The sequence below is a fragment of the Oncorhynchus mykiss genome, chromosome 2 (assembly GCF_013265735.2).
Source record: "Oncorhynchus mykiss isolate Arlee chromosome 2, USDA_OmykA_1.1, whole genome shotgun sequence".
NCBI lineage: Eukaryota > Metazoa > Chordata > Actinopteri > Salmoniformes > Salmonidae > Oncorhynchus > Oncorhynchus mykiss.
The window spans coordinates 61,398,507-61,412,037 of NC_048566.1; the positions used below are offsets into that span (position 1 = coordinate 61,398,507).

General features: G+C 42.5%; 1 protein-coding gene across 2 annotated transcripts in view; it reads right to left on the reverse strand.

Annotated features, from left to right (window-relative positions):
* LOC110493250 (nuclear transcription factor Y subunit beta) overlaps positions 1 to 13,531 on the reverse strand; it is a 44,996-nt gene that overhangs the window by 28,200 nt on the left and 3,265 nt on the right. For both annotated transcript variants that reach the window (XM_021567516.2, XM_021567519.2), the window contains exons 2-3: positions 10,366 to 10,459; positions 9,888 to 10,021 (exon numbers count right to left, since the gene is read on the reverse strand). In XM_021567516.2, coding sequence (XP_021423191.1) covers positions 9,888 to 10,021; positions 10,366 to 10,459 — 228 coding nt within the window. The remainder of the gene's footprint in view (positions 1 to 9,887; positions 10,022 to 10,365; positions 10,460 to 13,531) is intronic.

A 13,531-nucleotide genomic window follows, 5' to 3' on the forward strand; every position in this document is an offset into this window, starting at 1 on the left:
CGCTGCCTGCACCCGCACGCCTGACCAGCATCACCACCCTGGATGGTTCCGACCTTGAATATGTGGACATCTATAAGTACCTAGGTGTCTGGCTAGACTCTAAACTCTCCTTCCAGACCCATATCAAACATCTCCAATCGAAAATCAAATCAAGAGTCGGCTTTCTATTCCGCAACAAAGCCTCCTTCACTCACGCCGCCAAACTTACCCTAGTAAAACTGACTATCCTACCGATCCTCGACTTCGGCGACGTCATCTACAAAATTGCTTCCAACACTCTACTCAGCAAACTGGATGCAGTTTATCACAGTGCCATCCGTTTTGTCACTAAAGCACCTTATACCACCCACCACTGCGACTTGTATGCTCTAGTCGGCTGGCCCTCGCTACATATTCGTCGCCAGACCCACTGGCTCCAGGTCATCTACAAGTCCATGCTAGGTAAAGCTCCGCCTTATCTCAGTTCACTGGTTACGATGGCAACACCCATCCGTAGCACGCGCTCCAGCAGGTGTATCTCACTGATCATCCCTAAAGCCAACACCTCATTTGGCCGCCTTTCGTTCCAGTTCTCTGCTGCCTGTGACTGGAACGAATTGCAAAAATCGCTGAAGTTGGAGACTTTTATCTCCCTCACCAACTTCAAACATCTGCTATCCGAGCAGCTAACCGATCGCTGCAGCTGTACATAGTCTATTGGTAAATAGCCCACCCATTTTCACCTACCTCATCCCCATACTGTTTTTATTTATTTATTTTTATTTTTCTGCTCTTTTGCACACCAATCTCTACCTGTACATAACCATCTGATCATTTATCACTCCAGTGTTAATCTGCATAATTGTAATCATTTGCCTACCTTCTCATGCCTTTTGCACACAATGTATATATAGACTCCCCTTTTTTTCTACTGTGTTATTGACTTGTTAATTGTTTACTCCATGTGTAACTCTGTGTTGTCTGTTCACACTGCTATGCCTTATCTTGGCCAGGTCGCAGTTGCAAATGAGAACTTGTTCTCAACTAGCCTACCTGGTTAAATAAAGGTGAAATAAAAAAATAAAAAATAGCCATGGATTAGGGAGGAAGGAGGAATGTGGGCGGAGGTCAGGTTCTATTGCACACATTCTATTACACACATACACTATTGTTCCTTCCAATACGTTATCGGCATTTACAGACACAACTTGTAGACATTAGACATTATCTACAACTTGTAGATAATTGGCCCTTTTTCTGAGACTTTCCCACAAACAGGACCAAGCCTGGCCTGATGAGGAGTGACGGACTCCATCCTACCTGGAGGGGTGCTCTCATCTTATCTATGAACATAGACAGGGCTCTAACTCCTCTAGCTCCACAATGAGATAGGGTGCAGGCCAGGCAGCAGGCTGTTTAGGCAGCAGGCTGTTAGCCACCCTGCCAGCTTAGTGGAGTCTGCCACTAGCATAGTCAGCTCAGCTATCCCCATTGTCTGTGCCTCAATCTAGGCTGGGCAAAACATGGCGGTGTTCGCCTTAGCAATCTCACTGGAAAAAAGACCTCCTCCATTCCATTATTGAAAGCGATTGTGATATCTCACATCTCAAAATAGGGCTACTTAATGTTAGATCCCTCACTTCCATGGCAGTTAGTCAATGAACTAATCGCTGATCATAATCTTAAACCCTGATGAATTTACTGTATTAAATGAGGCCTTTCCTCCTGTTTACACTAGTGACCATATCCCCCGCGCGTCCCGCGGAGGTGTTGCTAACATTTACGATAGCAAATTTCAATAATTTTTTTTTTTTTTAATGACTGCATTTTCTTCTTTTGAGCTTTTAGTCATAAAATCTATGCAGCCTCCTACTAAATCACTTTGTATAGCTAGCTACTGTTTACAGGCCTCCTGTGCCATATACAGTGTTCCTCACTGAGTTCCCTGAATTCCTATCGGATCTTGAAGTCATGGCAGAAAATATTCAAATTTTTGGTGACTTTAATATTCACATGGAAAATTCCACAGGCCCACTCCATAAGGCTTTCGGAGCCATCATCGACTTAGTGGGTTTTGTCCAACATGTCTCCGGACCTACTCACTGCCACAATCATACTCTGGACCAAGTTTTGTCCTGTGGAATAAATGTTGTGGATCTTAATGTTTTTCCTCATAATCCTGGACTATCAGACCACCATTTTATTACGTTTGCAATCGAAACAAATAATCTGCTCAGACCCCAACCAAGGATCATCAAAAGCCGCGCTGTAAATTCTCAGACAACCCAAAGATTCCTAGATGCCCTTCCAGACTCCCTCCACCTACCCAAGGACTTCAGAGTACAAAAAACAGAGGGACTCAATTTAACCTTGCATAATACACTAGACGCAGTCACACCCCTAAAAACAAAAAACATTTGCCATAAGAAACAAGCTCCCTGGTATACAGAAAATACCCGAGCCCTGAAGCAAGCAAGCTTCCAGAAAATTGGAACGGAAATGGTGCTCCACCAAACTGGAAGTCTTCCGACTGGCTTGGAAAGACACGTGCAGTATCGAAGAGCCCTCACTGCTTTTCGATCATCCTATTTTTTTTTTCAACTTAATTGAGAGGAATAAGAACAAACCAAAATGTATTTTTGATACTGTCGCAAGGCTAACTATTAAGCACCATTTCCCAAGAGAGGATGGCTTTCACTTCAGCAGTGATAAATTCATAAACTTCTTTGACGAAAAGATTATGATGATTAGAAAGCAAATTACGGACTCCTCTTTAAATCTGAGTATTTCTCCAAAGCTCAGTTGTCCTGAGTCTGCACAACACTGCCAGGACCGAGGATCAAGGGAGACACTCAAGTTTTTTAATACTATTATCTCTTGACACATTGATGAAAATAGTCTTGGCCTCTAAACCTTCAAACTGCATACTGGACCCTATTCCAACTAAACTACTTAAAGAGCTGCTTCCTGTGCTTAGCCCGCCTATGTTGAATATAATAAACGTCTCCCTATTGTTAGTTTCTAATTTTTCAGAGTAAATAACTCACGGACACTAGAGAAGCTTTTGGGAACGGGGTGCAGTATTGAGTAGCTTGGATGAATAAGGTGCCCAGAGTAAAGTGCCTGCTACTCAGTCCCAGAAAGTTTCCAAAACTGTTAAAATAATGTCTGAGTAAACAGAACTCATATGGCAGGCAAAAACCTGAGAAAAATGCAACCAGGAAGTGGGAAATCTGAGGTTTGTAGTTTAAGTGATTGCCTATCCAATATACTATGTCTATGGGGTCAGATTGCAATTCCTAAGGCTTCCACTAGATGTCAACAGAACGTTGTTTCAGGCTTCTACTGTGAAAGAGGAGCGAATAAGAGCTGTTTCAACCAGTGGTCTAGCTGAAAGCCTCGAGGTGTTTATCATGCAAGCTCCGTTCCCATTCCTTTCTAAAGACAAAGGAATTGTCCGGTTGGAATATTATTGAAGATTTATATATTTATATACATTGTTTGACATGTTTCTACGAACTATAATGGACTTCGTCTGGACTTTGTGCATTTGGATTACCGAACTAAACGCGCAAACAAAAAGGACGTATTTTGACATAGAGATGAACTTTATCGAACAAAACAAACATTTGCCTAACATGGAGACCTGGGAATGACACCAGATGAAGATCATCAAAAAGGTAAGTGATTCATTTTAATGCTATTTCTGACTTTTGTGACACCTCTCCTTGGTTGGAAAATGGCTGTATGGTTTTCTGTGGCTATGCACTGACCTAACATAATCACATGGTGTGCTTTTGCCGTAAAGCCTTTTTTAAAACTGACACAGCGGTTGCATTAAGGAGAAGTTTATCATTAATCGTAACACTTCTTTCTTTCATCAATGTTTATGATGAGTATTTCTGTAATTTGATGTGGCTCTCTGCACTTTCACCAGATGTTTGTTTGAGACTATGCATTTCTGAACATAACATGTACATTTCAAATTAGGTTTCTGGACATAAAGATTAACTTTATCGAACAAAACACACATTTATTGTCTAACATGGTGTCCTGGGAGTGCCATCCGGTGAAGATCATCAAAGGTTAGTGATTCATTTTCACGCTATTTCTGTCTTTTGTGACACTTCTTCTTTGGAAAATGGCTGGATGGTTTTCTGTGGCTAGGCGCTGACCTAACATAATTGCATGGTGTGCTTTTGTTGTAAAGCCTTTTTGAAAATCAGACACTGTGGCTGGATTAACAAGAAGTTTATCTTTAAAATGGTGTATAATACTTGTATGTTTGAGGAATTTTAATTATGAGATTTCTGTTTGAATTCGACACCCTGCAATTTCACTGGCTGTTGGCGAGGTGGGACGCTGTCCCACATATCCCAGAGAGGTTAACTTCTTATGTAAAAACCAGTCTTACACTCCTTAATAATATACTATGCTTCTGATCTATCATGTCTCCAGTATGTCAATGTTCAAAGTTTACCCCGAATCCAACACTATCCACCGGATGTGTACCAAACTTACTAAAAGTGGCAGTAATAAAGCCTCATGAAAAGCAAAACCTTGACCCAGAAAAAAAACTAAATCGGCCTATATCGAGTCTCCCATTCCTCTCAAATTTTTTAGAAAAAGCTCACTACCTTACCGAAGACAAACAATGGAAACTAAATGCTTCAGTCTGGTTTTAGACCCCATCATAGCACTGTGACTGCACTCGTGAAGGTGGTAAATTACCTTGTAATGGCGTCAGACCAAGGCTCAGCATTTGTCCTAGTGCTCCTAGACTTTAGTGCTGCTTTTGATGCCATCGATCAGCACATTCTTTTGGAGGGATTGGAAACACATATTGATCCACACGGACAAGTTCTGGCATTGTTTAGATCTTATCTGTCGGAAATAAATCAGTTTGTCTCTGTGGATGGTTTGTCCTCTGACAAATCAACTGTAAATGTTGGTTTTCCTCAAGGCTCCGTTTTAGGACCACTATTGTTTTCACTATATATTTTACCTCTTGGTGATGTCATTCGGAAACATAATGTTAACATTCCCTGTTATGCGCACGATACACAGCTTTACATTTCAATGAAACATGGTGAAGCCCCAAAATTGCCCTCCCTGGAAGACTGTTTCAGACATAAGGGAGTGGATGGCGGCAAATGTTTTACTTTTAAACTCTGACAAAACAGAGATGCTAGTTCTAGGTCCCAAGAAACAAAGAGATCTTCTGTTGGATCTGACAATTAATTGATGGTTGTACAGTCATCTCAAATAGAACTGTGAAGGACCTCAGCGTTACTCTGGACCCTGATCTCTCTTTTGACGAACATATCAAGAATGTTTCAAGGACAGCGTTTACATCTTCGTAACATTGCAAAAAATGTCCAAAAATGATGCAGAAAAACTTTACCATGCTTTTGTCACTTCTATATTAGACTACTGCAATGCTCTACTTTCCTGCTACCTGGATAAAGCACTAAATAAACTTCAGTTAGTGCTAAACACGGCAGCTAGAATCTTGATTATAACCCAAAAATGTGATCATATTACTCCAGTGCTAGCCGCTCTACACTGGCTTCCTGTTAAGGCTAGGGCTGATTTCAAGGTTTTACTGCTAACCTACAAAGCATTACATGGGCTTGCTCCTACCTATCTTCTGATTTGGTCCTGCCATAAATACCTACACGTACGCTACGGTCACAAGACGCAGGCCTCCTTACAGTCCCTAGAATTTCTAAGCAAACAGCTGGAGGCAGGGTCTTTCTCCTATAGAGCTCCATTTTTATGGAATGGTCTACCTATCCATGTGAGAGATGCAGACTCGGTCTCAATCTTTAAGTCTTTATTGAAGACTCATCTCTTCAGTAGGTCCGATGATTGAGTATAGTCTGGCCCAGGGGTGTGAAGGTTTACGGAAAGGCACTGGAGCGACGAACCGCCCTTGCTGGCCGGTTCCCCTCTCTCCACTGGGATGCTCTGCCTCTAACCCTATTATGGGGGCTGGGTCACTGGCTTACTGGTGCTCTTCCATGCCGTCCCTAGGAGGGGTGCATCACTTGAGTGGGTTGAGTCACTGACGTGATCTTCCTGTCTGGGTTGGCGCCCCCTCGGGTTCGTGCCATGGGGGAGATCTTTGTGGGCTACACTCGGCCTTGTCTCAGGGTAGTAGGTTGAAGATATCCCTCTCATGGTGTGGGGGCTGTTCTTGGCAAAGTGGGTGGGGTTAAATCCTGCCTGTTTGGCCCTGTCCGGGGGTATCGTCGGACAGGGCCACAGTGTCTCCCGACCCCTCCTGTCTCAGCCTCCAGTATTTATGCTGCAATAATTTAATGTGTCTGTGAGCTAGGGTCAGTCTGTGATATCTGGAGTATTTCGGTCTTATCCGGTGACCTGTGTAAAATGAAGTATGCTCCCTCTAATTCTCTCGCTCTCTTCTCTTGGAGGACCTGAGCCCTAGGACCATGCCTCAGGACTACCTGGCCTGATCACTCCTTGCTGTCCCCAGTCCACCAGGTCATGCTGCTGCTCCAGTTTCAACTGTTCTGCCTATGTTCAGCTATGGAACCCTGACCTGTTCACTGGACGTGCGACCTTGTCCCGGACCTGCTGTTTTGGACTCTTCTCTCTACCGCACCTGCAGTCTCTAACTCTGAATGATCGAATACGAAAAGCCAATTTACTCCTGAGGTCCTGACCTGTTGCACCCTCTACAACCACTGTGATTATTATTTTCTGGCCCTGCTGGTCATCTATGAACATGTTCTGTTATAATCTCCACCCGGCACAGCCAGAAGAGGACTGGCCACCCCTCATAGCCTGGTTCCTCTCTAGGTTTCTTCCTAGGGAGTTTTTCCTAGCCACTGTGCTTCTACAGCTGCATTGCTTGCTGTTTTAGGCTGGGTTTCTGTACAGCACTTTGTGACATCGACCATACATCATCTGGGCCGACAGTCAAAGGTGCTTGCTTGCCCAACTTGGGGGAACCGTTGAGCTACCGTTAGAGGAACTATGTCTGGAGTGACTTCCTGTCATTTGGCCCCCATTATCCTCACTCAGTTGCGACAGACTGAGGTAACCTTTTCACCCAGTTGTCTCCCCTCACACACACACACACACACACACACACACACACACACACACACACGTGCATAGGGTCACGTGTTTTGCAGATGCTTGCATGGGGTAACTTGACTATATAAATTCTCCTGTACTCTTTGTACAGGGAGGCTCTCACTCCATTTCACCTGCGTGGGTGGTACGACCAGGCTCCCTATTATAATACGTTTTTAATAAAAGTAATACCTTTATTGATTATTGATTTTGCCTCTCCTCATGATTAGTTAAAGGTAGAATTGCCACCACACTGTTCAGCTGTCTTATCCATTGGGTGAAAACTTGGTTTGAGCTTTTCCTAGTTGTCTGTTAGGTTCTAAATAAACAGAGTAAAAACAAACAGTTGTCATCAACATTGTTGCATGTGCTGCATTCACCATGCAGACTGAACACAAGAAGAACAACAAATGCGCTCATTGAGTGACAGGGGACGAGGCCCGGTCTGTGTGGAAAGCAGCATGGAGAGAGAGCAGAGAGAGATGACTCAGTAGCCAAGTAAACTATAAAAACTGATGTTTTGCATGGCGTATCACCTTTAACAAACCAAACATTCAAATACCGTTATAGAAGGTAAGGTAAAAACCCAAACTAGTGTGAGAAAAATTACAAGATAATGTTATAATACTGTTTATGCAGTAATACTGTTTATGCAATGTTGTTTTATGCAATATTTTAGGGTTTTTAGAACTTTCTCATCAGTGTCTGTGTGGTCTGACAGACTGGGGTCTGACTGAGCCTGGGGTCTGACTGAGCCTGGGGTCTGACTGAGCCTGGGGTCTGACTGAGCCTGACTGAGCCTGGGGTCTGACTGAGCCTGACTGAGCCTGGGGTCTGACTGAGCCTGACTGAGCCTGGGGTCTGACTGAGCCTGACTGAGCCTGGGGTCTGACTGAGCCTGACTGAGCCTGGGGTCTGATTGAGCCTGACTGAGCCTGGGGTCTGACTGAGCCTGACTGAGCCTGGGGTCTGACTGAGCCTGACTGAGCCTGGGGTCTGACTGAGCCTGACTGAGCCTGGGGTCTGACTGAGCCTGACTGAGCCTGAGGGAGTAGAACATAATCCTTCTTTGTCTCAAAATCATCCTGGCATCTGGAAAACTAAGCCAAGGTGGGGTTGAGACAATAGCCCCCAGTGCAGATAATGATAGGATGAACCCAGAGTGTCTTATGATGCCCCTTGGTCTGCATGGGAGGTGTGGAACCAGCCTTAACTAAGCATTTTTAGGTCTACTATATAAAGAACAAAGGCATTTCTGTAAAGGTTAAGCCTCGGCAACACATTTTAGTGTGGGGTCAACAGCTTCATTATTGCAATAATTAATCGATATTTAACCTTGTGACTAGGGGGCAGTATTTTCATTTTTGGAAAAATAACGTTCCCGTAGTAAATGGGATATTTTGTCAGGACAAGATGCTAGAATTGCATATAATTGACAGCTTAGGATAGAAAACACTCTAAAGTTTCCAAAACGGCAAAAATATTGTCTGTGAGATTAACAGAACTGATGTTGCAGGCGAAAGCCTGAGAAAAATCCAATCCGGAAGTGACTCATCTTTTGAAAGCTCTGCGTTCCAATGCGTCCCTATTGAGCAGTGAATGGGCTATCAACCAGATTACTTTTGCTCCGTATTCCCCAAGGTGTCTACAGCATTGTGACGTAGTTTTACGCATTTATGTTGAAGAATACCCGTAAGCGGCTACATTGATACATACATACATACATACATGTGATTCTCGCGTAAAATACAGAGGTAGCCATTATTCCAATCGGTCCTACTGAAAAACCAATTGTCCCGGTGGATATATTATCGAATAGATATTTGAAAAACACCTTGAGGATTGATTATAAACAACGTTTGCCATGTTTCTGTCGATATTATGGAGCTAATTTGGAATATTTTTCGGCGTTTTCGTGACTGCAATTTCCGGGCGATTTCTCAGTCAAACATGATCTATGCGGCGCTATTTCGCCAACAAAAATCATATTTTTGGAAAAAAGGAACATTGGCTATCTAACTAGGAGTCTCGTGAGTGAAAAAATCTGAAGCTCATCACAGGTAAACGATTTAATTTGATTGCTTTTCTGATGACCAAGTTACCTGCTGCTAGCTGGACAAAATGCTATGCTAGGCTATCGATAAACGTACACAAATGCTTGTCTAGCTTTGGCTGTAAAGCATATTTTGAAAATCTGAGATGGCAGGGTGATTAACAAAAGGCTAAGCTGTGTCTCAATATATTTCACTTGTGATTTTCATGAATAGGAATATTTTCTAGGAATATTTATGTCCGTCGCGTTATGCTAATTAGTGTCAGTCGATGATTACGCTCCCGGACCCGGGATGGGGAGTCACTAGAGGTTGACAAAGATGATTGTTTGAAGAAATGACAAAGTCTCTCACACTTGATTAGAATATTCCACCACACCGGGCCGTGCATCAATACCATTATATCGTAAAATACGGTATACCACCCAACCCTAAGACACAACACACACACACACACACACATTTTACACTCATAATTTGCTGCTGCTACTCTGTTTCCATTTGACTCTTATTATCTATCTGAATGCCTAGTCACTACCTTGCCTTCATGTGCATATCTACCTCAAGTACCTCTGCACATGAATCTGGTACTGGTACTTCCTCCATTCCTCTGTATTTTTTCCTCGTGTTAGTTACTGTTTTATTTTGTAACCTTTGCATCGTTGGGAAAGGTTCGTAAGCAAGCATTTCACTGTAAAGTCTACACCAGCTGTATTCGCCACGTGATAAAGAACATTTGATTTGAATCCATACCTTTCCTGTCTGTGGGACGGCGTTCTTCATGATGCGAGCCACGTTAGCGATGGGGAGGTAGATGTCCTGCTCACGGAAGTTTTCCTTGCTGCCGTTTCCTTCCTCATGGTCATGCAGGCTCTCATCCCCATCATCTGTCAGGGAGAGGGGCATGTTAGATCCCTATTCAACACCACATTGTGCCTATACAAATCTTCTCTACTTGTATCTAGATAAAATCTACATGTGACTTGGTTCATGTCAAGCCTGATCATTTATGATTACTACAGTATGTAAGCCTGGTTATTTGTAAAGCATCTTTGGCCTTGTGAAAGGTGGTAGTGCCATGTTAGTATCTTTATGTTTATATAGGGGTGCTCTGATTGTGTCCAGCATCATTGAGCACCCAAGTTATTATGACCAAGGGATTGTGAATGTCAGAAAATAGGGTGTTGCTGATTAGGGGTGCTTAGTCTGTGAGGTGAGTTCCACCACCTACCGTCCTGTGATTGAAGAACGTAGTGGCTTCCTGCCATGTACTCCCCTGACATTCCCAACTGAGAGGCGTCGGTGGTTGAACTGTCGCCGTCCATCTGTAAACAGACAGAAGTTATAACTCAGTTATTTGTAGTGACCACTATATATATATATATATATATATATATATATATATATATATATATATATATATATATATATATATATATATATCACTAACTACAAGTATTGGGAACTTTTCAGTACATGTGTGACATCTTAGAGTAGTAAGAATAAGTGCACTCTATGTGTGTGTCTAGGTCATTATGCACCATTAGACATTTACCTCTCTTGGGAGTCTGCATGTCTGTTTATTTTAAAACCATTGCCATGGCCTAATGTTTACTGTCGCTGTGGTTACGCCACCAATGGAATCTATGACCTAATGTGAAACCAAGCTAAAATTAGTGCAAGGCAAGAAGATAATGGTGGCTAAATGCCAGAGGGGATGAATCATTAACATGAAGAGGAGTTACTATGTGTGTGACGTAAGGATGAAAACTGTATAAAAAGTGTGTGCCAAGGCTGGAAAGGCAGTTGCTTCATGAACCAGCTCGGCTTGTGTTACTTTGTAATAAAGTCTATTTGAACTCACTGGCTCTGGTATTTGAGAAATATTATTGACTGAATATTTCCATGACACATGCCATGTCCACTGCCATTGAAGCTGCTAGCTCTGTCTCTGGGCCACACTCCAGCACAGTAGCTTGCAGTAATGCACCAATGCCAACCACCAAAAACAAAACACCAAAGGAAGCTTCTAGCTAGCGAGGCTAGGGGACACCGGTACAGTGTCTTTCGCCCCCACCTGCTAAGCACTGCTTTCCCGCAGTTTGTCGTGGCAAATCGGTTCAAATACGACGCTTTCAAGAACTTCGTGAAATCAATAGGCTTTTAATAAAAAAAGTATCGCAAGCCGGAGTGACATTCCCAACTGAGAGGCGTCGGTGGTTGAACTGTCGATGTCCATCTGTAAACAGACAGAAGTTATAACTCAGTTATTTGTAGTGACCACTAATATATATATATATATATATATATATATATATATATATATATATATATATATATATATATATATATATATATATATATATATATATATATATATATATATATATATATATATATATATATATATATATATATATATATATATATATATGTCACTAACTACAAGTATTGGGAACTTTTCAGTACATGTGTGACATCTCGTACAACAATACAACAATACGGGTTGACTGTGTATTCTAACCTGTTTCTGTTTTAGCTACATTAACCAATCACTGGCTGGATGAACTATCCAAATAGCCAATCAAAAACTGAAAGCACATGTTAGTCGCCTGGGAAGCATTTTTTTTCAGACAAAGAGGATATCTTGAGGTTGTTAGCTGGCATGAAACAAGTGGTCTTGAGCGGAATGGTGCTACATGGGAATCATGGAACAAGATCAGGAATATTGGGGCATGGACACAGAAACATGAATTTCTGAGGAGGAATAGAGGCATAAAAAGAGGAAGAGAATAAAGAAAGCAGAGGTTGGATTTGAATCTGAGGAAGACGGCGATAACAATGAATGGGCTGTCGAAGAAGAGTGGTGTTGTGAAGTGCAAACAGAATGAGCCGTGTGCCAGACCGAGTTCTATAGGGGCAATAGAAGTGCATGAGGTTAAGTTAAGTGAGGTGGAAGGTGTTCTGAAGGGCGTGGAACCCGAGCTTAGCATCGTTGGGCATGATAAAGAAGAATCTGGTCCAGCAGGAGTGAGGATTTTGGAGAAAGTGGACCTTTCCATTGGGCTGATCCATGTGGATTCAGGGTGGGTGAGAAACGAGTTTTGAGCAGTTGAATCAGTGAAGGTAAACTGTAGTGGACTTGTGATATTTGTTTGTTTCTTCTAATCAGAGGGAGCAGGCGCTCCGTGTCACACAACTTCGGTCAAGATCTGTTTCTTACTTTGATCTTAGGAACAGGGTATCGAAAGCAGGGATTACTGGGGTAGTGTTAAGTGTGAAGGTGGAGCAATTGAAGTACAAGATCCTTGGAATTTGCCCACTGTTTGGTGCGATGCCCGCGCTGTTTGGTGCGACGCAAACCCGGTGGGGAGGGTGGTGAAACAGAGGAGCCACCGGCAGTCCTTATGAGGTGTCAGTCTCTACCTGACAAAGTCATGTTAGGATATCTGTTATCCTGTTAGAGCTTTTGTGCCGAATCTACTGAGCTGTTTCAGGTGCAACTTTTATGGTCATGTAGCAGCAGTTTGTAGGAGGGAGTTTCCAAAATGTGGGAAGTGTGCAGGAAGGCATGGGATTGTGTAGTTTCGGTGGATGAAGTTGTATGTCAACTGTAGGGGGTGCCCATGTTGCTGGGGATCGGAAGTGTCCGGTGCGAGACAGACAGGTTGAGGTGGCTAGAGTCAGAGTAGTGTAGAAGGTGTCGTATGCTGAGGCAGTGAAGAAATTAAAGGATGGGTCAAGGGTGCAAGTAGATTTGTGCCAGCACAAAGGGATAGGCCAACGAGTGATTTAATCTTCAGTAAGTTTGGCTTCTTATCGTTCATAGCAATGGCTTAGCAATTGTACAATGGAACTTAAATCACAGAAAATAGAGGTGGTGGCAGCTGCAGATAAGTATTAGGTACAGTACCAGTCAAAAGTTAGGAAACACCAACTAAACACCACATCATGGGTTGTTCTTTATTTTTACTATTTTCTACATTGTAGAATAATAGTGAACAAATCCAAACTATGAAATAACACATACGGAATCATGTAGTAACCAAAAAAGTGTTAAATAAAAATGTATTTTATATTTGAGATTCTTCAAAGTAGCCACCCTTTGCCTTGAAAGCTTTGCACACTCGTGGCATTCTCTCAACCATCTTCATGAGGTAGTCACCTGGAATGCATTTCAATTACCAGGTGTGCCTTGTTAAAAGTTAGTGGAATTTATTTCCTTCTTAATGCGTTTGAGCCAATCAGTTCTGTTGTAACAAGATAGGGGTGGTATACAGAACATAGCCCTATTTGGTAAAATACCAAGTCCATATTATGGCAAGAACAGCTCAAATAAGAAAAGAGAAATGACAGTCCATCATTACATTAAAACGAAGTTCAGTCAATACGGAAAA